At 37.5% G+C, this 25,797-nt stretch overlaps 1 protein-coding gene across 5 annotated transcripts; it reads left to right on the plus strand.

Annotated features, from left to right (window-relative positions):
- Nucleotides 1-754: 754 nt before the first annotated feature.
- On the plus strand, nt 755-25,797 carry LOC132621292 (4-alpha-glucanotransferase DPE2). 5 transcript variants are annotated; one of them, XR_009575483.1, is made up of 24 exons: nt 755-914; nt 1,682-2,072; nt 5,970-6,087; nt 6,767-6,822; nt 6,947-7,074; nt 7,180-7,303; nt 7,401-7,597; nt 10,666-10,744; nt 10,842-10,880; nt 11,280-11,399; nt 11,638-11,739; nt 11,839-11,922; nt 12,020-12,262; nt 12,369-12,494; nt 12,582-12,656; nt 13,060-13,131; nt 19,824-19,895; nt 21,154-21,273; nt 21,424-21,521; nt 21,648-21,807; nt 21,908-22,006; nt 22,762-22,959; nt 23,660-23,763; nt 23,869-23,962. XR_009575483.1 is itself a non-coding variant. In XM_060335507.1 (24 exons), the coding sequence occupies exons 2-24, from the start codon at nt 1,719-1,721 to the stop codon at nt 25,563-25,565; spliced, it is 2,985 nt and encodes a 994-aa protein (XP_060191490.1). In that variant the 5' UTR covers nt 755-914; nt 1,682-1,718; the 3' UTR covers nt 25,566-25,797. The 5 variants fall into 5 exon arrangements, 4 of the variants coding, with proteins under 4 accessions (XP_060191490.1, XP_060191491.1, XP_060191492.1 ...); XM_060335507.1 differs by lacking the exon at nt 23,660-23,763 and adding an exon at nt 25,339-25,797; XM_060335508.1 differs by lacking the exons at nt 13,060-13,131; nt 23,660-23,763 and adding an exon at nt 25,339-25,797.

Below are 25,797 nucleotides of genomic sequence, written 5' to 3' on the forward strand. Positions count from 1 at the left end.
GTTCTGGATAGGACATACTCTCGAAGGTGCTCGACGTGTAAGTAGTTTGGCCATGATAAGCATTTGTGTAGCCCACGAGGCCGTGGTGATGCAACTACGTCTCGTAATAGAAGAGCCTCCCGTACTTGATGTATTATTTTAAATATTTTGTTATTGTAAATAATGATTTATTATTTGTTTATTGCAATGAATTATTTTGAACCTCTCGTATTGGATGAATTATTTTGAACCTCTCGAAAAAAAGTAATGCCTTGACTAAAAAATAAAACACTTGAAACAAAACCTTATAAAATGAAAGACTTAAACCTAAACATAACAAGATTCAAACAAACAAAACTTACTTTGGGGCACTTTACAACCCCTAAAACGATGATCCAAACGTTTAGGTAAACTCGATGTAATGAGCCGACATTATTGTCCACAAAAAAAGGTATCAAGTTCTATATAAAATATTAGTATTTTGGAGTTTCAAAACATGACTAATCTTGCGTTAAGTATAAAAAAACGTGAATTTGATAACTTTAAAATTGCGTGAGAAAAAAACCTAGATATTGCGCACTAATTTAGTGCGCAATAGGAAAAAATTGTAAAATTATAATTTGATCCTATTGCGCACTAAATTAGTATGTAAGTTTTTTTGGGATATTTTTATGCCTTTTGGCACTTTTGCAATTAAAAAAGTTGCGGACTCCACTTTTTGGGTCATTTAATAAGTTGCGGACTCCATTTACACACTTGCCAGCATTTGCTTGACTCACACTAAAAGACGAACACTAGCACTTCTCACGTGCTTTACAATCCCAATAAAAGATCTCACATACAATCTCTGATATTTTTGTAGAGAAAGAGAGCCACCATTTCTCATTCATTTTCATGATAAACCTTCCAGAAGTCGATACTTCATTCTACTAAAGGTATCAATTCAACTGTGTTTCCGGCTATGCTATAGTTATTCTCAGTGTTATTTATTTGTACCCTAATAGTAATACATTCTTCTCTAATGATTATCTAGACTATAGTACTCGGGCACGGAGTTTTATGAAACAAAGACAGACTTTTGTATAATATTCTAAAATGTCTTTGGAATCTTGTGATTTTACACTTGCATGGCAGCATGTTTGAATTGTTAACTTGCTAAAAATATATTTTTAGAAAAAGACGCCCTTTTCAGGACTGACAAAAAAGAAAGTAAGACACTTAAATTGGGAGTGAGGGAGTACAAGGATTAAGTTCTAATCAGCACAAAATTCAAACTTTGATAAACTTCGCCCATATTACTATTGAGTTATTCTTTCAATTGGGTTTTGACTGGTTAGAGTTATGGTATAGTTGATATTTATGGAAAAATGCATTTAATAGTAGAGTATTTTGTAAGTCTGTGATTTGAATATAACCTTGCATAGTAAATTTCTTATAACCATATTCTTCATTTTAAAGAATTGTTTGGGGTGTGTCTGTTAGTTGTTCCAGTTTATATTATAAAAAAAAAGGTTAAATTTTGAATAACCTAGGATTTAATTCCTGGAAGTTCAATTGAGGGAGTCCTAAAGTACGTGATCACTGGTTCATGCATTTGAGTACTATATGGTTACCATTTATGCAAATGGAATCTCTACTTTGGAAACTCTGAATGCTGTTGACATTGTAGAATTTTCGTGCGCTAATTAATTGATTTTGCTAGATTTTGAGGAGTTCCACTTGGCTTGGTTCAATTTAAGATGGTGAATTTGGGGTTGATTTCTGGGGACAAGCCTTTGAAATCAAGGAAGGTGAGCTTCAGAATCCCATATTACACTCAGTGGGGGCAGCACCTTCTGATATGCGGGTCAGATCGGTTGCTTGGTTCATGGAATGTGAAAAGGGGTCTATTATTGAAGCCTTCTCACCAAGGGGAAGAGCTGATATGGTGTGGAAGCATTCAAGTTCCTCCTGGATTCCAAAGTGAGTACAGTTACTATGTGGTGGATGATACAAGAAATATCCTGCGATGGGAGGTTGGAAAGAAAAGGAAACTCTTGCTGCCGGATGGGCTTCAGGATGGGCAGTTGCTAGAACTTCATGATCTTTGGCAGGTGCTAGTTTTATTGGCTCTCTTTCTCATACTGTTTTGTGAATATTACTCTACCTAGACTTAATTATGAGAAAGGAAGGTATGTGAGTTGCTCATAAAATTCTTTCTTGCGGCATACAGCTCTTCCTTTTGTATGTTAGTTGTCAAAGGCATTTGGTATGAACTAAACAATGAATCAGAAGGTGACAGAAAGGGCAGCCCGGTGCACAAAGCATCTTGCATTAGCAGGGTCCGGGGAAGAGCCGCACCCAAAGGGGTGTGATGTAGATAGCCTACCCTAATGCAAAGCATTAGTGGCTGCTTCCACGGCTCGAACCCGTGACCAATAGGTCACGTGGAGACAACTTTACTGTTGCTCCAAGGCTCCGCTTCAATCAGAAGATGACAGAATTGTTCTAAATTCTTTTCTCTATTTCTCCTTATCCACATTTGTTCCTCTAATCTTAGTGTAGTATTCTCAATCCTCATTCTTGAATATTTGGCAATTTTGCTTTAAAGTTTCTAAAACATGCGTTTCCACATGCCCAGTGGTCACTTAAGTTTAATGCTCTTTGAATTGTGACTCAACAACAAAAATAACTACAATTCCAGTGTAATCCCACAAATAAAAAAGGATGGAAAAATTCAGGCACTTTGAAGCATTCTCCCCCCTGTTATTCTATATATTCACAATCTTCTGTGGTCTTCCCCTTGTCACTCCGGAGAAGTTGTATTTGAAAAGTTGCTGAAAATGCAATTTCTTATGATTCTGGGTTTTTTGCAGATTATCTTTACTTTTTCTCTTTGATAAATGTCTTTCATGTATTTGGCTAAAACAGTAGTTCTAAATATTGACAGTCAGAGAATCAACATCTTTTCTTTTGGTATTCAGGCACCTGAAATCTTTTTGCCTTAGAAATTGCATTTTCTGTGTTGTGTCCTACCGATTTAATCGATTTGAATCTTGGTCTGGGTGCACATTTAACAATATGTGGGAGATAACATATATTGCTCGCAAATTTACTTCTGTACTAATTATATACTTGTAAAAATTATAAAGGAGATTATTAGTAAAACCTTCAAGACTTCCTAAATTATTTATCCAAATGGCTCCACATTAATTCCTAAAAATACAAATTCTGTTTTATTAATTCATTAGGATACTAGTTTCTTAAAAAAATAGAACATGAGAAGTTAATGTACATGATAAATATAAGAATGAAATATTGGCTGTGATATGTACTGTTACAATTTCTCACCATGGAAGAGGGCCTAAAATAGCACGGCAGGTCTCACAAGTGCTCTCAGTAATTTCATTTCTTCTATATTCTTGAAAAAATTTCATCTTTTAGGTGTGCTTCAGTGTCTACTTTTACTCCAGAAAAAAAAAAAAAAGAAAAAAAAAAAGAATTTAGGATAGCTTGGTACTTTCCCCTCCTTTTCTCTCATCATTGGTCTTTCCATGCTGTTTTATCATGACTTCTTTGCCCTTGTTATTTCTCATTTTCGCATTTCTTTGATTTGCTTGTCGGTATCTGACTTTTTTCCCTTGTTTTCTTGTTTTCTTTTGAGCCGAGGGTCTTTCGGAAACAACCTCCCTACCTTCCAAGGTGGGGGTAAGGTCTGCGTACACTTAACTCTCCCCAGACCGCACACTGTGGGATTCAACTGGGTATGTTGTTGTTGTTTTATTGGTTTGGAACCTCAGAATCTTGTAACCGAGTAGCCATTACTTACTTTTCTCCTCCTCCAGTAGAGGTAGCATATTCTTTTAAAGGGCTGAAGTAAAATGCTGGCCTTCATTAACCATTCAATCATATCGATCACTTTAATTTGAGAGTGGTAAAGATGGGCGGTTAATATTCAAAGTGACACAAGCTGTGAAGTTGGTGTGGGTTTGTTAAAAGGATACTTCATCATGGTCGCCAAACGTTATTCATTCTTCTTCTAAAGCCTTCAGCTTTGGTTCACTTCATTTAAAATCCCATAAAGTGACATTATGCTTTATTGAAATTCATGTAGTTTTCTTATAAGTAATAAAGATTTTATTCGAAGTTTAGGCATAAAACCCGTATACAAGGGGTAATACCAAAAAAGTAGAAAACCTACAAAAATAGATGGTTTCTATGAACGTTCACCCAATCTTCTACACATAAAGCAATCTCATGGGTTCACGAAAAAGCAATAAGGGAAAAAGACTACTCAAATGTACAAAATCACTTTCTACACCTAAAACGCTCTCCTATTTCTTTCTCTCCAGACAATCCACATAAGCGCGAGTGGAGAAAACTTCCATGCCATATGTCTTCTCCTTGGTCTTCCACAACAGTTAAATAAAAGTTCTTTCATTGTGCCAGACATCACCCATTGTGTCCCGAACAAACTCAAGACTTCCAACCATAATGAGAAGCTAGCCGACAACGGAGAATATGGTGATCCACATCTTCGCCCGACCCTTTTCACCTATAACATGAACTGACATAAGTAATCTTCCTCTTTCTCTAGTTCTCGACCATCAAAGTGACTCCTCTTGCTGCTAACCATGCGAAGAAGTACACTTTCCTCAATATCGTAGGGATCCAATCGGAGAAGTGTGGAAAGACTACACCTCTTCTCTATCAAAAGTTTCTCATTTTGATCAAGATGACAAACTTTTGATAGAGAAGAGATGGTCTTTCCACACTTCTCTGTTTGGATCCCTAAAACGATTTAATATCGAAGATCCAATTGTTCCCCGCTCCCCACCTCCAAGCATCCCGCATATCCTGTGGTAACTTTGCTAGTGAAGCAATTCAACAAGAATTTGTAACTCTTGCATCTCCCAGTCTTGAAAATTTCTCCTAAAGCTCAAATCCCAAAATACTTCTCCGTCCTGTAGTTCCCAAATTTGTTGGGTTGTACTCTCCTGTTAGCATGATATTCTGAAAGGTTAGGAAAAGAAACTTTTAAAGTGTTATCCCTGCACCAACTGTGTCCCCCAAAATTTACCCTCCTTCCATGCCTTACCACAAAAGACACATTATCTCTAAACACTTCCTACCCCTTCATATATTCCTCCATAAATCATATCGATAAGGCATAGTTACATTTTTTTTCCTCCAATCCCCTTCCGATACTCCGTATTTTTCCACTATCAGTTCTCTCCATAACGTGTGTTCCTCCATCCCAAACCTCCACAATCATTTCCCTAACAAATTTTATTGAAAACCCTTAAATCTTTAATTTGTAACCCGCCCCAGCACTTAGGAGATGTGACGGTCTCCCACAGCACCAAATGAAACTTCCTAGCCCTATCAGACGAGTCCCATAGATTAGTTCCTTTGGATTCTCTTCACTTTTTTTGTGACACTAACTGTTGCTTATAGTAAAGACATTATTTAAGTAAGGATACTCGATAAAGTGCGCTTTAGAAGTACATCCTTTCCTCTTTTTGACAAATATCTCTTTGCCAAACTGCAAGCCTCTGTTCAACCCTTTGTGACATCGGATTCCACGTTTGGTCTTTGCTTGAAGCTCCTTGTGGCAAGCCAAGGTAGGTGGCGGGAAGAGACTCAACCTTACAATTCAAAAAACTGTGTTGGATGCCAAATGATCTTTACAACAAAATTTTGGGGTAGATTTGCAAACTGTTTGACTCTTTATTTAAGTAGAGAAAATTTGAATAAACTTGCTTTAGTCACATACATGAGTGTGACAAGAAGCTATAAGCTCATCAATACTCCATCCTATAAATGTTCATTTCTATCTTAACTCTTTTTATTTTTGATAACTGATATGATTTTCAATATATTCTGCAAAATGACCTCAAACGTGCTTCTTATGTATTTGATTTTGTTTTGTAAGGAACTACCCATTTCAACAATTTTCTTTAGTTTTGACTCTTTGCTCTAGCAACTTAAGCTTTTTCCTTCCGTTGCAGACTGGTTCTGACAATATCCCTTTTAGAAGTGCATTTAAGGATGTCATCTTTCGGACAAGTTGGAGTTTGGATGTTGAAAGGCCCCTGGGGATCACTCAGAATAAGTTGGACCAGGATGGTAATTTCTTTGTAGGATTCTCTATCTATGAAACAATCTCAGTTGGAATGTGCTCTTTTTTTTTTTTTTTTTTTTGGATAAACAGTCTCTTCTAGTCAACCAAAAAGTGAGAATTACAAATCAAGCAGATGCTGACCATCTACACCTCCAGCCTATAACCTATACATACTACTAGTCCCTTCACATAACAGTAAGCTTACAAAGAATTCCTAACATACACGCTAAGGAAATGTATTCAATTTTGTTAGATGCTCTTGCCAGCTTGGAATGTTGTGACCTCTAGTATGTATGTGCAGTACAATCTCTTTGCACACTCTGTCAGCAGAAAAATGACCATTCTGGAATCTGAGCATGTTCCTATCTCTCCATATCAGGTATACCATCATCCCAAATGCACAATTGACAATAGCCCAATGCCCAGACTTCTTCTTTGCCCCTCTATTGATCCACAGTACCTCAGAAGACCAGTTGACTAGGGGTCTGGAATGCCCAAGCCAAACCAATAATCTGGACCAAACACTTTTCACAATGTGACAATCAAAGAGTAGATGCTCAAACACTTCATCTTCTAGTCCACAGAAAACACAAGTTTGAGGAACACTTACGCCAAACTTCAATAATCTATCTACTGTAGCAAGTCTTCTTTGGAATGTGCTTGCTAATGTTATTGCTGAAACAGGTTCCGTTATTCTGCAATTCAGAATCTGCTGCCCCTATTTAGAGGAAGGAACATCTGTAAGATCTCTCTTCACAGGACAACCTTTGCTATTTTAGATGTGTGTGTTTTCTTGTTTATGTGGTTATTAATATCCTCGGAATCCATCTTGAAGTCAGACCTGACATACATGTTATCCTGTAGATTTATGTGCTTGGTAGCTCCTTAAAACTTGGGCAATGGAAGATTCAGGAGGGCCTTAAGCTCGCGTATGCTGGCGATTCGTTTTGGCAGGCAGATTGCGTTATGGGAAAAGATGACTTTCCTTTAAAATATCCTTTTGTTTGCCTGAGTTATAGGCTAAATGCAGTTCCATTTTATCAAAAACTGATAGTAATTTTTTTCTCTTACACGCTTTCTTCCTTAATGCTTTAAACATACAAGTACTGCAAATATGGTAAGGCTGGAACCTCAGTGGAATGTGGTGCTAGTCGGGAGCTTTCTATTGATGTCACAACAGGTGAATCGAGATTTGTAGTTCTTTCAGATGGCTTAATGCGGGTAAGTCAGCTATAAGATATAATCAGTGGTCTGCTATGCTCGTCAAACTGATACAGGAGTATAAGCTGAAAAGAAATTCGATCTGTGTTATTACCAGGAAATGCCTTGGAGGGGAGCAGGTGTCGCAGTACCCATGTTTTCTGTACGATCAGAGGCTGATCTTGGAGTTGGGGAGTTTCTTGACCTGAAGTTACTTGTAGATTGGGCCGTTGAATCTGGCTTTCATTTGGTTCAGCTTTTGCCCATCAATGATACATCAGTCAACTGTATGTGGTGGGATTCGTATCCATATAGGTAATTATCATTGTTAAGGCTTTAGATTTGAGCTCCGAATCATCATGTAGATCAGATCGATGCCATCTTGATAATTTATCAACAACATAAATAGTGAATTGATGACAAAAATATTGTTTATCCAGCTTTAGTGCTTTTGAACTCTACTTTATAATAAGTCTTTCACTTTCACTAACAAGCCTGCTTGTGGCCTCATGAGTCTTTTTAAGATGCATTAATAGTGAATTGATGACAAAAATATTGTTTATCCAGCTTTAGTGCTTTTGAACTCTACTTTATAATAAGTCTTTCACTTTCACTAACTAGCCTGCTTGTGGCCTCATGAGTCTTTTTAAGATGCATTAATAACCCATTTCCCTCCTTTATTTTTCTATCTATTTTTTGTTTTTTCCTCCTTAGTACTAAAGTTAACATGGTGAGTTCCTGTACAGTATAGTCCAAACTTATATTTTTAAAGTCATTTTAAGATCCATGGTTTTGATCCGACTTTCACTTAAAGAGATTGGAGGAAATTGTCTTTTGGGGAGGAATTGTATGATGTTTGAGTGTGGGTCTTGGTATAGTTTAATATATACTTAATGTATGATGTTTGAGTGTGGGTCTTGGTATAGTTTAATATATACTTAAAGTCTTCTTAACCAAAAAAAAAAAAAAAAGGAAAGAAAAAAGTGTAGTTCAATGTATATTGGATGGTAACCCTTTACTGCTTCTTTTGTAAAATTATCTTATCAGAACAAAGTGTGGTAGAAGGAGGGAATATCAAGTTCAGCGTGTTTGCTACCTCTTTTTCACCTTGAATACATTTTTTAGTTAGGCACTGTAAAGAGCGAATTTTCTTGTTGAAATATCTAGAATGATTTGCAAGCTCAGAAAATTTTAATGACATATAATGGATTAAATATCAAGCTGGAAAAGGGAGGAAAAAAGGCAGTAATTTTACCTTATGAGTTCTTCTTGTCAAGTGGATAGGAAAAAGCTTGACTTAAAATATTTAGCTCTGTTGATATTCTTTTCTGATGTTGTTTTCCTGATTTTGTGGAACCTATCATGTCAAACAACTATGCTATAGATTTTACTTTGTTTTTGTTTTTTATTTATAATTTTTTGATTTTCAAATCAGGCTAATAGAACTTCTGTTATTTTTACAGAGAGAGTAGAGTAGTACAAATCAAACCAACATATTTTTTTCTATCCGTTAAAAAAATATTCTTGTGCATGAATTTGGTTATGTAGTCCAAACTGACCCAATCTCTTAGATAGAGTGACTTGGTTTGAGCCCAGATGGACCTTTCAATAAATTTATTGCTAGGCTAACCTGCTCAAACATTGGGGGGTGGGGGGTTAGGCTTATATGGGCTAAAACCGTCCATCTAGAATAATGTTTGTAACTTCAATGATGGAAGACATCTTTGATAAGGATATCTTGAATGCATCTTTATTGGGGCTCTTAGAGGAAGATTGCTTTTATTATTCTGGCTCAGTTTTCTTAGAGAATTAATCATTTTCACCGACTGTCTTTTACTTCCAGATGGATATAGGCTTGATGTCAAATGCTAAAGGCAATTGGTTAGATGATAGCGAACAAAGCTCTCCTTTTTTGTTCCTTTTACTTTTCCCTTTCCCTTTGTAGTGGGAGTGCTGTTCACTCTTGTCAAAATGCTAATACAGGAAAATCGTGGACTCTCAATTCTGAATCTAGAGTATAGTTAGAAAGATCAAATTTTAGTTGGAAATACGAGAAACTATCTGTCACTTCTCTAAAGCCATCATTGGACATTGATTCATGAGGAATTGCTATTGTAATGTCCATTTTGAAAAGAAGGTGCTCTAGCAATTGGAGTTCCAAAATTTGCGACTCCAATGCTACTACTCAAGTCTATGCTCTAATACTTAAGGGAAAAATAGCAAAATAAAGAACGCATAGCTAAAGAACCAACATCAAAACCTTATATATTTGTTCTTTTTCTCTCTTGAGAATTGAATCAAGATGTAAAGTTTGTCTATGTACTACTATCTGTTCTAATACTGTAGTTTTGTCAAAGTAATGTGAAGGAAGGCAATTCACTATCTTGATTTTGTGAATTATTTGTTATTAGAGATGAAAACATCTTTTTGTTTTTTATTCTTTTACACCGATCCTATAAAGGTAGCATATTATTAATACAGATTAAATTAGTTTTATCCCAACCCTATGTTATTTGTATGTTTTTGTTTCTATTTCAATTTTAGAGCATGCAATGTTTGCATTTTAGGTAACTACAATAGCTTGAACTGACAGGATATTATCAAGAAATGTTCTATCAGCAGCTTAAAGAACTCTTCTCTACAGATAACATCCACCACAGTTGTGAGATCTCTACTTAAGGGATTGAACAAAACTGCTGAATCCTCAGAGATCTGAAACAGTGACTACTAGGAAAATCTACGGTCAAAATCTACATTGACCATTGATCAGTAAAAATGGAAACTTTCAGCTACAGAAATACAGTTCAAGTTCTAAATCTAAGAAGTGTATTGTCAGCGATAGCAAACCTGGAATATAACGAATTGAGTGGTCTCTATATCTATACTCCTGTTCCCTATAGCAACATACTAGTGTACCTCCATCTAAAACCTAAGCTGACTAAAAAAGGAATAACTCTACAGAGATTCCTATTTGATCCTACATCTGGGATTAAGATTTAGGTCTCATATTTGGATGGAGGAGTGCTCCTTTGTCGGGTTGAACAGAAAAGGAAAATTTGATTTAAAAGGAGTATACGCATTTTTTTTTCCTGAAAGCTTTCTGATGGGGTTTGTAACTGCATAAACCATTAGATAATCTTAGTAGAATGATGGCTTCTGTTTAAAGAAAACAGAGTGCATGAAGTTTTTGATGTAGCCCAGTTCATATAATTGGCCAATTTAGTAGTGAAGCATTAATAACTACCAGATTTAGTCTTTGCTTTATCCTTTAACTTTGTCCATTAGGTGAGCCAATGCATTTTCTGTTATTATTTCAAGCTCTGTTATGTATGGGAGTACTATTTGATATTAGTTGTTCTATTTCATGCTTGATGGCGATGCAGTTCACTCTCAGTATTTGCATTGCACCCATTATACCTAAGGGTAGAGGCAATTTCAGAAAGCATTCCAGAGGATATCAAGGTGTTATTTTAGTCTTAATTATTTTGGATCAGCTTAACAGTGAAAATGCCATTTTTATGCCTTAAACTTGAGTGACTATTTCTCTACTCCTTCACAGCAAGAGATCAGGGAGGCAAGAATTCAGTTGGATAAAAAGGTATTCACAATTTATTTTGTTTTTGAATCTGCTTTTCACAGTTTGTGGGAGACAATCGCATTCCAGGAAAGCAAGTTCATCTTAATTGCAGCAACTATAGCTCTTTGTATGCAACCAATTCCCGTCAGATCTCCTAGCTATGAAGTTTTTCTTACAGCATAATTGATCTCTAAAACCTCCTAGACCGTTTCAGGTGCCATACTAGTATTGATGTGACTGTGTTACATCGCCACTACCAATCTACGGCCATGACTACAGCATGCAATCCTTTCTTTAAAGCCTATCATGTGTAAATTTGTAGAGCATCCTCTTTAGGTCAAACAGTTCCATGATGAAGGACATAGTATCCATAAATCTGATAATTTCCTTGTCTTTTTGCCTGGCTTATGATTATTGCAGGATGTAGATTATGAGGCCTCCTTGGCTACAAAACTTTCTATTGCGAAGAAAATTTTCGTTCGTGAGAAGGAGACCGTACTAAATTCAAAGTCATTCCAGGAGTTCTTTTCTGAAAATCAGGTCTTTAAGGATTTAATTTAATGGCATTTGGGATTCAAAAACTAAAACTTAAAGAAAACAACCTTGAGTGAGATCTTTTCCATGTAAATTTTAGCTTGTAGGCATTATACAGTTAATATGTGAACCTTCCCCCCCCCCCCCCCCCCCCCCCTCCCCCTCTCTCCCCCTCTCTGCAAATTGACTGGAATATGACGATCTTAATTATGCTTTTGCATCGGTCCTTTATTGTCAAGTGCAGGAATGGTTGAAACCGTATGCTGCTTTCTGTTTTCTGCGGGACTTCTTTGAAACATCTGAGCGCAGCCAATGGGGCCGCTTTTCGGAATTTTCAAAAGAGAAGGTAACACCGCTTCAGTTCAAGCATAGGGCAATTAACTTCTGGTAGCCTCATAATCCCCCTGTTACTTTCGTACTTACAATGTATTTCCTGTTTCTGCAGCTTGAGAAACTCGTCTCAAAAGAAAGCTTGCATTACGAAGTTGTTTGTTTTCATTACTACATCCAGTTCCATTTACATCTACAAGTAAACACAAGCTTTATGTATTCTGTATTCCTCTGTGAATTTTTATCTTTGTTGTATAAGAAAAGCTGCTATTATACATTTGGGCTTTCCATATCAGTTATCAGAAGCTGCGGAATATGCGCGAAAGAAAGGTGTAGTGCTGAAAGGTGACTTGCCCATTGGTGTTGATAGGAATAGTGTCGATACCTGGGTCTACCCAAATTTGTTTCGCATGAACACCTCAACTGGGGCACCGCCTGACTATTTTGATAAAAATGGCCAGAATTGGGGATTCCCCACTTATAATTGGGAAGAAATGTCAAAAGATAACTATGGGTGGTGGCGTGCTCGTCTAACACAGGTACCTAAAACTTACTACTCAATTCCGTTCTTTTCCTTTTCAACGCTGGACGCTGGTACTTAATTAGGTGCTCATTTCAAACTGTATCAATGCTGTCATTTTACAGATGGGGAAGTACTTTACAGCTTATAGGATTGATCACGTATTGGGGTTCTTCAGAATATGGGAGCTCCCAGCACATGCAATGACTGGCCTTTGTGGAAAATTTCGACCTTCTATTCCTATTAGTCAGGTATCTAATACTTTATTTGTGCGGTTACTGCTGTCTACAATCTTTAAAGAGATCTTGTATTAAATGCACTAACTAAATTCTTTGCAGGAAGAACTCGAGTCAGAAGGATTATGGGACTTCAACCGTCTGACCCAGCCATATATTGGAAAAGAGCTTTTACAGGTACTGAATTTCTGTAGAATTTGAGAAAGAAGAAAAGACTTCTTTGTATTTCGGTATGCCTTATACATCCCATGAGACGAGGTATTTATTCAAGTGAATCCTAACTGATTAAGGAAAGATAATCAATTACAATAATTAGGAAATATTCTACTCGTATAAATTGCATTAGGAAAAGGAGAATTAAAGTCTCGTAAAATCATACTATTTAATAACACAATCAGCACTGCCCTCAAGTTGGAGGAAAGATATGCACATGCCCAACTTGCAAATGAAGTATGAAAAGTCCTTATGTTGAGGTGCCACTAGTAACTTTCTCTTTGATGAAGTGCCGATTTCAATATGTTTTGTTCGGTCATGTTGAACAGGATTCTGAGCTATATTGATTGCATCTTTGTTGTCGCAGTACATCGAAAGTTTCCCTTTTTTGGAAAATCTCAATTCTTCGAGTAACTTTTGTAGCCAAAGTAAACTCAAGGTACCACTAGTAACTTTCTCTTTGATGAAGTGCCGGTTTTGATATGTTTTGTTCGGTCATGTTGAACAGGATTCTGAGCTATATTGATTGCATCTTTGTTGACGCAGTACATCGAAAGTTTCCCTTTTTTAGAAAATCTCAATTCTTCCAGTAACTTTTGTAGCCAAAGAAGCTCACTTGCTTCCACATTTGATCTTGCAACTACTTTGCTTCTTATTTCTCAAAATAACTAGGCTCCCTCCTACGAGTGTACAATAACCGGATGTAGATCTTCTGTCATCTAAAGATCCAGCCTAATCCACGTCTGTACAGGCTATGTCTGGTCTAGTGTGAGAGAAATAAATGAATGTTCTCACCAACCTCCGATATCTTTTTTTTCTTTCGAAAACTGGTAAATTGTATTCCTCAGCATTAAGGATATGTTGGAGACCTCCAAAAAGTTATCCACAAGGAGCAGTAAGATAAAAAATATTTACATGCTTCCTAAAAAGTCTGCCAACTGTTCTGCTCCCTCTACATTTGCTTCTTTACACCAAAAATGAAAATTTGCAATACAGTTCCACTTAATTTTCTGCAGAGTATTAAATTTATCCTCAAAACACCTCCCATTCCTCTCCTTCCAAATTGTCCACCCGATGCATGATGGATCTGCTCTCCACCATTTCTTTTGAGATTTGCTTCCTCCTCTTCTAATCCAGCAACTTAGTAAATCAGCTGTGTGTTCTGGCATGGTCCAACTGTTTCCAGTGAGGCTGAAGAACAGTGACCAAAGATGGGCTGTTACTCTACAGTGCAAAAACAAATGACTGTTTGTTTCTGCAGTCTCATTGCAGAAATAGCATCTAGAGACCAATTGCATTCCCCTCTTCTGTAAGACTTCATGGGTGAGACAGGCTTTTCTGGTCACAAGCCAAGTGAAGCACTTGATTTTGGATGGTACCAAACTTTTCCACACCTTTGTCCATGGACCTGTTCTTCCTCCTGGTTGCTCCAGCACTTCCAACTTGTGTATTCTTCTGACTGAGAAACTCCCTTCACTGTGATGTTTCCAGTTGATTACATCTGGAGTTGGAGAAGTCCCTCTAAACTTATCAACTTCCTTCAAGAGCTCAGCCACCCTGCCAATTTCCCAATCATTCAAATGTCTTCTGAAACAAATATTCCACCCTTGTGGAGTCCAGGACTCTGCCACAGTAGTATCAGGGATGCTGCAAATGGTAAATAGATCAGGAAAAGTGTTCATCAAAGGAGCTTGCCCAATCCAGACTTCCTTCCAAAATAGTACCTTAGTGCCATCACCCACCTTACAAACTATATGTTCATTTAGACTTGGCCACAACTTTCTTATAGTCCTCCAAACGGAAACACTATAAGTACTGACCACCTCATTAGTGCACCACTGATTTGTCTGACCATACTTATTTCTGATTACATCCTTCCACAAAGCTTGATCTTCATTCACATATCTCCATAACCACTTCATCAATAGGCTATTATTGTGAAGTTTCAGATTTCTAACACCAAGACTCCCTACTTGCTTATCAAGCTGGACCTCATCCCAATTCACCAAATGAATACCCTTACTCTCCCTATTTCCATTCCAAAGAAAGTCCCTTCTGAGCTTATCTAGTTTGTCCACCACCCCCGCTGGAATAGGGAACAAAGACATCACATAAGTGGGTAATGAATCTAACACTGCATTTATCAAGGTCAGTCTACCTCCAAGGGAAAGGTATTGAGACTTGCATTTTGAGAGCTTTCCGATATCTTTTTTTTGAAACTGGTAACTTTGTATTCCTCAGCATTAAGGGTATGCTGGCCACCTCCAAAAATTTACACTTTACTGAAAGAGAATGAGCTGATTGCATTCTGAGGGCCAAGAAGTTTATATGCAACCTTAACTGAAAATTCCCCCTTCCTCCTATTCCCCCATTTTTGGTCTGGCACCAGGTTGTTGATTGTGGCATTATGAAGTGCTGCTAAAAGGTTGATCAGTTCTTCCATCTCCCAGTCTTGAATGTTCCTTCTTAGGTTGAGGTTCCATGTGTTTCCATCTCTGTGTTGGTGAATTGTAGCATCTGGTTCATTGGCTATCTAAAAAATGTTTCCTTCCAAATGCTCCACCAGATGCAGGCAGGAACTGTTTTCCACCAAATCTTCTGACTCTTGCTCCCTCCCCTTCTTATCCAACAGCTTAGAAGGTCTGCAGTGTGTTCAGGCATAGTCCTGTTCACCTTAGCCAAGTTAATGAACAATGCCCAACCTCCGATATCTCTCCTTATCAATTGACCTTCCAGCCCCTATTTGTAACTTGTGATTGCTTTTCGTAGGTCCTATTCTGCTAGTTTGCAACATGCCACATCAGTTTCTCTCAAGAGATCTAGAATATACTTCCAGTGTGAAATAAAGATTCTCTCTTTGATCTAGCAACTCCCAAGAAATAATGCAACTTTTGTAAATCTTTGATCTCAAATTCTCGTGTTAACAACTTCTTTAATCGGATCATCTCCTATCATTACAATGTCATCAACATAAACGCTGAGAAGAGTGAGTTTATCCTTTTGATGTCTTATGAAGAGGGTGTGATCGACATTGCTTTGTTGGTGACCGAAAGAGATCATCGCTTTGGAGAATCTATCAAAACGATTCCTAGGGGATTGCTTCAATCCGTAGTAGGCTTTTTCAGTCTGCACACTTTTCCCCGACTTTGTTCAGTATCAAATCTGGGAAGGATCTCCATATACACATCTTCTTCTAAGTCTCCATGAAGAAATACATTCTTACATCCAACTGTTGTAAGTGTCTATCAAGATTAGTCGTAGATAACAAAAGAATTCTGGTAGTGTTCATCTTTGCAACTGGGACAGGTGTTTCCTGATAATCAACTCCATAAGTTTGAGTGGATCTCTTAGCCATCAATCTTTCTTTAAAATTTTCAATTGAGCCATATCTATATTCTATAGTGAAGATCCATTTGCAACCAACTAACTTTTTGTCTGGTGGTGAAGCGACTAGTTTCCAAGTCTAACCTTAACATGGCGTTCATTTCTTCAATTATAACTTGCTTCCATTTAGGATCTGCAAAAACTTCCCTCCAATTTTGGGGATAGACACAAAAAATATAGACAAGACAAAGGCTCTGTAGGAGGGAGACAGGGAATTATAGGAGACAAAATTAGATAAAGGATGTTTGGTACAAGATCTGACTCCTTTTCTATGAGCAATAGTCAAACTGGAGAAGATTCAGCTTCGGCAGATTGTATAATGGCTTCTTCTGCTTTATTTCTCCTTCAGTAAGTTATCAAATCAGGTCTACCAAACGCCCACCAGCCTTCCCCTAATGCTTTCTCCAAATTCACTTTCCTCCGCGGTAGTGGTTTCAATGATGGAACTAGGGAGAATCATCTCTTCCTCCTTATTTGTCACCCCTTGAAAAGCTGATGGTGTAATGCTGAAATAGGGTTCAGAATATTGAAGGTAACATTCATGTTGACAAAAGATCTCCTGGAGGGAGGATAATAGCATTTGCACCCTATGTGTGGGAGAATACCCAATGAATACACACTTAAGGGCTCTATAATCAATTTTCCCAGAATTCCTAGTGTGAACAAAACAGATACCCAAACGCCTTCGGAGGAACAGTTTATTTATTCTCATCCTTTAAAGTCTCTAGAGGACTCTGAAAATTGAGGGTTCTATGTGCATTCTATTTATAAGATGGGCATCAACTAGAATGACATAGTTTTTCTCTTATCTAAAAAACATCCCTCCAGTAGGTTTTTGCTAGATTCATAGTAAAAATAAGAGACCATGCCACTTCTAACAAATGCCTAATTGTCCTTTGAACAACCCCATTTTTGCGCACTAGTGTAGGGACAACTAATTTGATGGATTATCCCATTAAACTCCAGATATGCACCCTTTTAACCATGTATTCTGTGCCATTGTCACTTCGCAAGATTTTAATATTAGCCTCGAATTGGGTACAAATCATATTATGAAATGACTGAAAGCAAGAGAAAACCTCATGTTTGGCCTTTAATTGATACACCCAAGTCATCCTAGTGCAAAAATCAATAAAGGTAAAAAAACCATCAATTTTTCAGGCAAATAAACAGTTTGAGTACGACTCCATACATCAAAATGAATCATCGTAAAAGGAGTAGTATTTTTATTATCACCCAAAGGTAAGAGGTTTATAGTATGCTTGGCATATTCACAAGCATCAGAAAACAGAGAGTCAAACTCATTTCTGGAAAACAAACTAGGATATAACTTCTGTAAAACCAAAAAGGATGGTTCCCCAACCGCTTACACCACTGGATTTTTTCTTGGTTGACATCCTTGTTTCCTCTAAATAAATGCTTGTCAAATTGTTGTGTGTGTGGGGGGGGGGGGGGGGGGGGGAGAAAATCTAAAAAAAAATGCTTGGCCAGAGTCTTATGTCCCCCCAAACATGTATAAGTCATCATGCAATTTACCACTATCAATCCTATTCCTTGTTTTAAGATCCTGAAAAACACAATGATCACTGATCAGGGAAGAACTCGATACCACAGCTTAGTTCTTTTTTTGAAATTGATACCACAGCTTAGTTCTTTGGTGTTGGAGCTTACAGATAATAGGTTAACAGGCACTCAGAGATATGAGGAATGGATTATAATGTAATATCAAGTGTACAAACACAGAATCTGTTCCAGAGATGGGGGTTAGAGAGCCATTGGCTAGTCTTATATGATTCCTTTTGAGACTACGAGAGTAGTTTTGTAAGCCTTTAGAGGAGCCTGTATGTGTCTATTCGCGCCAAAATCAACAATCCAAGAATTAAGTTGAGCAGTAAAGGCAATAGCTGGTTGCACATAATTGGATGTGGAAACAGAAAGTGAGTCAAGTTTGGTCAGGAGTTGGTGATGATGCGGAAATTCAGCCGAAGGCAGTTTCTCTCGAGGTCGTTTCCCTAGATCTCCCCACATTTTCCAGAATATTGGTCAGACCCCTTAATTAATGGACCTCAATGCTTTTCCCCACGACCTCTTGTTGGCTGCCATGTAGCTTCCAACATGTTTCCTTTGTATGCCTTGGCTTTCCATAATAATGATAGATCAACTGATCTTTATCATAAAGGATCGCCTTTGCTTGTTCATAAGAGACCGTTAACCTAGACTTCTCTTGGAGCCTGAAACAGCATAACACCTCGACGGTTCTCTTCCTGTTGAACATAGGAGGAATATGCATCCTTACGAGAAGGAAAAGGATATTTGCCAAGAACTTGAACCCTTGCTAGATCATACTCTTGGTTTAAACTGGCCAGAAAATCATAGACCGTTTCCTTTTCAACCAATTATTGAAAGAGAACTGCATCATCAGTACACTTCACTTGGAGATCCTGGTAATAGTGAATCTCAGGCCATAACCCACTTAACTTGGAATAATAATAAGTGATAGTTAACTCACCTTGCTTAGTGACATGAATTTTATTTCGAATCTCGAAGATCTGGGCATTCTTACCCTTGCGAGAGTACGTGTGCTTAGTTAAATTCCTGACAATGTCAGCAGTATCAAGCAATAAATATTACTTAGAGACTCGGGGATGCATAATATTCAATAACTATGTCATAACAAGGGAATTATCAGTATCCCATTTACCATTGTTTGCATCAATCAAGGCAGGTGCTTTCTTTCCTCCAGAAATATAGCCAAGCAGTTTTCTAGTTTTAAGAAAAAAAGAAAAAAGATCTTGACAATGCAAGCTACGTACCAGTCCATCCAATTTCACAGTACTGATTTCTGAAACAGAGTTATTATCTACCGCCTACCGCCTTTATGTACCCCATATTATAAATAGGATTTCACATCAGAAAATAGACTTTCTGAGAACTTAGAAAGAAGTTATCTTCAAATCAGCCCCTCAGAGAAGAAGAAAACAAAACTGGAAAAAAGTTGCTGAACAGATCTGTCTCACCGGAAAACCAAGTATGCCTCGTTACCCTGGTTCTGGTTATCGAAAAAATCTATAACTTGGTGGGTAGGCTCGGAATAGGCATGCAAATCCAACGCAGAAAGTATCTCGCTCCAAAGGTCGGCGAAAATTGGTACACACACCAGGCAGTGAGCCCTATGCGTTGCCGGAGTCGGGGCTGTTGGTGGCACGTGACGTTGTGTGTCTCACTTTTTCTAGGAGCTGCTCAGTTGGATTTTGTCGTCATTGCCTGAGGAAGCCTTTGGTGATCTCAGGTTTTTCACACCACCGATGAGAAAAGATTGATGGGTACAACCACCGTGAGGGAGAAAAAAAAATCAACCTCTTGAAAATATAAGAAGCCTAGTGCTGCTGATAGTGCTCTGAGGGAGAACACTTGCATCAGAATGGCAACAATGGCTCTAATACAAGTAGAATTTGACAAAGGAGAAAAGAATTCTTTGTATTTCAGTATGTCTTTACATCACATGAGAAGTAGTAACTCCTAACTGATTAAGGAAAGGCAATCAATTACAATAAAAGAAAATATTCTATTTCCCACGCTAGGAAAAGGAAAACTAAAGTCTCCTAAAATCATACTAATTAATTAACACAATCAACAATTTCATTACATTCTGTGATATCGTAATGTTACAGAATCCTGCATTGCTTCTGGTCCTTGTAATATGTGTTTGGTATGTTTGATTTTGACCTTTCCCTGCTTAATTTACAGGAAAAATTTGGAGCTTCTTGGACAATAGTAGCCTCTGCTTTTTTGAATGAATATCAGAAGGGCTTTTACGAGGTGAATGTCCTTTTCGAGATGACGTATTGCTGAAATATCTTTATCTGCTGCTTTATTTTTAATTCCGTTTGAAGTCTGTTTCAAACTACTTCTAAGTAGTTCAAAAGAAACATTTGAAATCCTGAAATGGTAGGTCAAACGGAACATTTCAATCCTGTATGTGGTTGCCGTCTCTTTCTGTTTCTGCTTTCTCTCTCCTTCCCTCTCTCCCCCTCTCTCGGTCCTTTGGTGGTGTAGGGAGAAGGGCAGGCAGGTGCTGTAGCTAGAGAAAGTGTTACTAGTGCAACCTGAAATCCTGATCTTCTCCTCTGTAAGGGAGCCGTACTCTTCCGAGCCCTGTACAGTGCAAGCAATTATGATAGTAGTATCAATATGCTATTAGTAGAAGATACATGTGCTCACCAAGCTCGGTAAGCTAAAAAAGCTCTTAAAGTTCCCCTTATGTCATTATGCACTGTTCCTGTGCCATAGTAGTTTAAGGTGTCAATATCTTTGCGGGGCCGGGATGATGCCAGCTTTGCCACTATAAAGTATGGTTGACTTATGGTATCAGATGTTAGGTGGATTTCCATCGAAAGATTGATGGAAAAATTAATTGTGGGTTATTTGGGAATCCTGTATCAAGTTTCTGGAAATCACGAGTTTATGCAATTTCAACCTTTCAATTGCAAAAACTGAAAAAAGGAGGTGCGGTTTGCAGTTTCTCTTGTTGTTGGAGCCCCTTTTTGCCCGAAGTCCTTATTTGGTCCCTCGTAATAAGTACCTGTTTAGTAGCTAATATACAAAATAGGATGGGTTTAGGATCAAGAGACACTGGAAAGGTATAGCAATATGTGGTTTGCAGTTTGAAAACTGTTTTTGTGCTGCAGATTAATATTACCTATATTTCAAAAAGAGACATGGGTACCTATAGGGTATTAAGTAGGAGTGTGGCTTGGGATTTCTTGTGAGGTATCTGTCCATTGCCTGGTTAGTGAGAGCTGTCTCTTGATTTATTGATACAAGATTGCTTTCAGTTTATGCACAATAATCTCAGTTCTAGCTTTAAAGAATAAATATCCAGCTACCTTGTCGAAAGCACAAAAATTTATTTGCTTCTACAAAGTGCTTATTTCTGCAGTTCTCTTTGTTGCATCATTTACCTATATCTTTACGTCATCGTCATAGTGGCATCTCAGCTACGGGGATGGAGTGTTCTTTCATCAAGGTTTCTTTGCGCATATTTCCAAGTGAATATATTCCACTTTTTTCAATGTAGTTCAAGGAGGAATGCAATACTGAGAAGAAAATTGTGTCTGCGCTGAAGTCATTCTTGGAAACATCCATATTGGTAGAGAGTGAAGAGAACCTACGGCGAAAACTCTTTGATCTTTTGCAGGTATAGTATATATTGGCATTGATGTCCAGAAGTCTAATTTTGTCTATTCTTCTCCAATTTAAAAATTTATGCTTTTTCTGCATTGATGAATGATGCTTATTCTACTACACATGCTTGTCTGTTATATTAATCCTCCCATTTTTATCACAGAATGTAGCACTTATTAAGGATCCGGAAGAGCCGAGAAAATTTTATCCTCGCTTCAATATTGAAGACACTACAAGCTTCAAGGATTTGGATCCGCGCAGGTACCTCACACATTTTTCTAGTTTACACTATCTGATATCAGATTGATAAACTGGTTTTAGCCTCTATTTCTTAAGGGAGTTATACTAATTTTTTCTAGTTTCTTATGATCTGTTTTTCCGGTGCAGTCAAAATGTCCTAAAAAGATTATACCATGATTACTACTTCTGCCGACAAGAAGGCCTTTGGCGTCAAAATGCTTTGAAGACTCTGCCTGTTCTTTTGGACTCATCAGATATGCTCGCTTGTGGGGAAGATCTAGGCCTAATTCCCTCCTGTGTTCATCCTGTATGCTACTCAGTACCAACATTCCTCGGGAGTCGTATTTCTTTGTTACAACACTTCCTGCATCTTAATGTACGATTGAGTTAGGACCACTTTGATGCAGGTGATGCAAGAATTGGGCTTAGTAGGCCTACGCATTCAACGCATGCCAAGTGAACCTGGTCTAGAATTTGGTATTCCTTCTCAATACGGCTACATGACGGTAAAATTCTCCGAGATTTCTGCTACTGCATCCCAACTTATTTGAATGGAAGATGGTCTTGCTTAGAGCAACTTCTAAGATAATCTACTGTACAAATCTTATCCAGTGAAATGTAAAACATAGTTAACCTAATTGACAAATTTTATCAAACCATGACGAAACCACAAAAAGGCTGAACAAATTTTAGGATGCTACTCTTAAGTTCTCAAATTGAATGCTGAGCATTTTCTTCATGTGATTATACATCGAGTTACAGTAAAATTTGTTCAAGTGCTCCCTCTGGCTGTAAGAAAAAGCACCTGGAGGCGTGACAAAATATGTTTCATTGTTACTCCTGTCATCTGTGATTTTACCTTTTAAGTGAATACATACTGACATACCAGAAATCTGATCAAAGTCATTGGAAAGCGGAAACTAGAATGCAAACTCTAATTTTGGTTAACATGGAAAAAAAAAACGCATGAACTAATATTTTGTTGCTTTTAATGTTTACTCTTCAGGATATATTGGACAAAAATTGTCAAGACACCTCTGAATATGCCTTCCTTTTTCTTCGGATATCTTGTAACTGATTTTTAAGGGTGCTTTTGTCAAGTAATAATCCGGTTTTAATGCATATTCGTCCTTGTCGCTTAAAGAGGGACCAAATAAAGTTCGTTACTTTAAACTTTTTTCAAGTAATAATCCGGTTTTAATGCATATTAGTCCTTGTTGCTTAAAGAGTGACCAAATAAAGTTTGTTACTTTAAACTTAGGTTAATGCTCCATCATGCCATGACTGTTCCACTCTACGTGCTTGGTGGGAGGAAGATGAAGAGAGAAGGCACCGCTTTTTTCAAGCAGTAATGGGATCTGATGAGTTGCCACCTGATCAATGTACTCCTGAAATTGTGCACTTTGTCTTGCGGCAGCATGTTGAAGCTCCATCAATGTGGTCAATCTTTCCGCTCCAGGTGCTTAATTGATATAAAGATCCTGCTCTTTTTGTTGCATGTACTTAAATTCTTAAGTAGTAGTCTTTGCTAAATTTATTTGCTCCATGTGTGCCTCGAAGCTTCATAGTTCTGAGCCACTGACCATGGTGATTACTGGGTTCTATGTCCTTCCAATAACCTCTTAATTCCTTATAAAGGCATTAGCTCGCTAGCTTCCAAAGGATAATGCTTTTTGTGCAAAGTGCAAGAAAAAGTCAGAATTCCATTTCTTGGGGAGCCTTTTAGGTAAATCTCAAACAACCAAATTCAATTTGAAAAGGATTGCTATGCAAAGATCTTAATAATTACTTATCCCCTCCCACTACTCCCAAACGAAAAAAATTCCCCTCCCACTACTCCCAAACGAAAAAAATCCGAAACGAATCCTTTTGATGATTATTCACCATATTGACATTGTGATTTTTTAGCTCTATCAAAGAGATTGTGGTTTTGTATCTCGGAACAGATGTTTTGTACAGTAAGGAGAAATATGGATTCTGTAGCTTTGTGGAAATGGTTGATTAATTATGTTTTGTCTACTAGTGTCCAAATAATTGGACTTTGTACTTATTCAGGGGCACATGAAAATTTATTAGCACTATTGTTCAGTCAGGCCTACTAAACCAACTTCATGACTTATGCCATTAATGAGCATCCCTTTTGTTTTACTCTGGTGCAGTCATGAGAAAAAATAGGTGGTTGTTTGTCATGGTATCATTTATTGTGAAGCATGTGATCTTGAGATTGTGCTTTCTACAATATGCAATTTCTTCTATGATTCCAGTAAGCTGCCCAGTGAGATTAATATCTCAATGCTCATCTAGTGTTCAGTATCTTCTTCCAGTATTTTCTTCCACGGCACTGACAACTTTGCTACATAATAAACAGGATTTGCTAGCACTCAAAGAAGATTATACAACGCGGCCTGCAATTGAAGAGACTATCAATGATCCAACAAACCCAAAACATTACTGGCGATACCGTATGTGAATTCGTCCTCTTCATTGTCTCTCTATCCCTTATTCCCCCCTCTCAAAAAGAAAAAGAAACATAAGAGGAAACTTTTAATTTCTTGTATATCTGTCGTTTGATCAAAACAAAAGTTTTATCAGGTCGTTCAATTCAAATACACAGAAAAAAGTGCTGGGTTTTGCAACATGTTCCTGAGAAAAGTTCTGCCTCATCCTTGACATTACTAGATCCTTTGTCCGTACAGCCGGATCAATTTTAACTCGTTTATGTTTTTCGAAATGTTTATGTGAGAAGAGAAAGTATGGACTTTCTATTAAATCCACTTTCATAGTAATAGTAGCTACTCGTTCAAATTTAGTTTGACTAGCACAATTAGGACATGTATTGTTTGCACCTGGACTAAATCCTTGCAAATACTGTTCTACAAAGAGAAGGCCTCATAACTAGACTCCAGACGTTGTGTATCCATACTTTTTTCTTTTTCGAATTTTTTTTCTTGACCATCTACCCAAAGTTATTTCTTGTTATATGCATTTATAATCCACATTGTTATTTTGACTTTTGAGTCGAACAATTGAAAGAATGCCTAAAAACTTATTTTCTCCAAGTAATTACTAGTAAAATTCTAGGTTGTCAAAATCACAATCTGGATCATAGGACTGGTTGATCTTAGGATCCTAGTTCATGAAAGATTTGGATTGCTGCTAGGATTGGAAAAGGTATGCTCAAAGTAGGGTCATAATAAAATTGCAGAGGAACTAATAGAATTTCATAGGATCATACTGTATCATAAGTAGGATTATAGGATCCTGATGAAACTTTTCTCTCTTCCAATTTTGAGTTCTCTTCTTTTTAAAATATGTTTTAATGCATTTATAAGAAAAAAAGGAAGGTTTTGAATGCATATAGCTACATTTACATTTTTAATTATCTTTTGAAGTCAATTATTCGTGTGATCGGTAGTATACACCTTGTGAATGGTGATCTGTTTCCGTGGCTGCATTATCATACTTGGACTACACTTAACGTTTAAGTCAAAAATTGACTGAGTCTAAGTTGTTCAAGTATAAATTGCATACTCCCTCTGAGGGAATTTGTTGAGAATTTGAGAGAAGTTAAAGGGTCTAAAGTCGTTTTATAAAAGTCTTCCCATGTTTATTAAACTTTGTGTCAAGTCAAATCATTTCTTATCTATTCATGCACCAAGTTGTACTGTGTTTGTTTGAGTTGGACTTCTTCTACTCTATACAAGAGAAGAACTGGATAGTCTGCCAGCCTTGATGATTTTGTCTACACTTGAGTGGTCGGGCTCTGTTTTGCTTCATGCTGATGATTGTAGAACTGTCTTCTTTTTTCCGTCTTGTTCTTACTCTTCTTTGCACTCAGGTGTACATGTGACGATGGAGTCCTTGCTTGATGATAAGGATCTCACCAAAGCAATAAAGGATCTTGTCCGCGGGAGTGGAAGATTTTACCCTCGGAAGGATCTGGAATCAGGTCAGGCAAATGGTGGAGAATCAGCAAAGCCGCAGCTAGGGAGTGAACTCCCTTCACTAACACAGACAAATGGACTCTCCAAGAAAGAAGGTGTGGTATTTGAAGGTGCTTTCTGACTTTTAGGTGTTCATGTCAAAGCTGAAGCAAACAAATCCTCCGTGACCCTATCCCTATCCCTACAAACTACCTTGTTCGCCATGCAGTTCAATAGCTTATCATGCTTCATAATTAAACAGGGTTTGAAGCCATATTTCATTATAGAAATACAAGAATCATTGTATGGTACTCTTTCAATTCTCTTCAGTGTCTAAATTTGGCAAAAAATCAGGCCTTGCTTAATAGGACTTA

The sequence above is a fragment of the Lycium barbarum genome, chromosome 12, assembly GCF_019175385.1.
Source record: "Lycium barbarum isolate Lr01 chromosome 12, ASM1917538v2, whole genome shotgun sequence".
NCBI lineage: Eukaryota > Viridiplantae > Streptophyta > Magnoliopsida > Solanales > Solanaceae > Lycium > Lycium barbarum.

Coding starts and splice junctions, on each gene's coding strand:
- LOC132621292 (XM_060335507.1), top strand. CDS start 1,719: ATGGTGAATTTGGGGTTGATTTCTGGGGACAAGCCTTTGAAATCAAGG. Junction 12,263..12,368: donor GGCGTGCTCGTCTAACACAG/GTACCTAAAACT, acceptor GTCATTTTACAG/ATGGGGAAGTACTTTACAGC. Junction 23,963..25,338: donor AAAACATTACTGGCGATACC/GTATGTGAATTC, acceptor CTTTGCACTCAG/GTGTACATGTGACGATGGAG.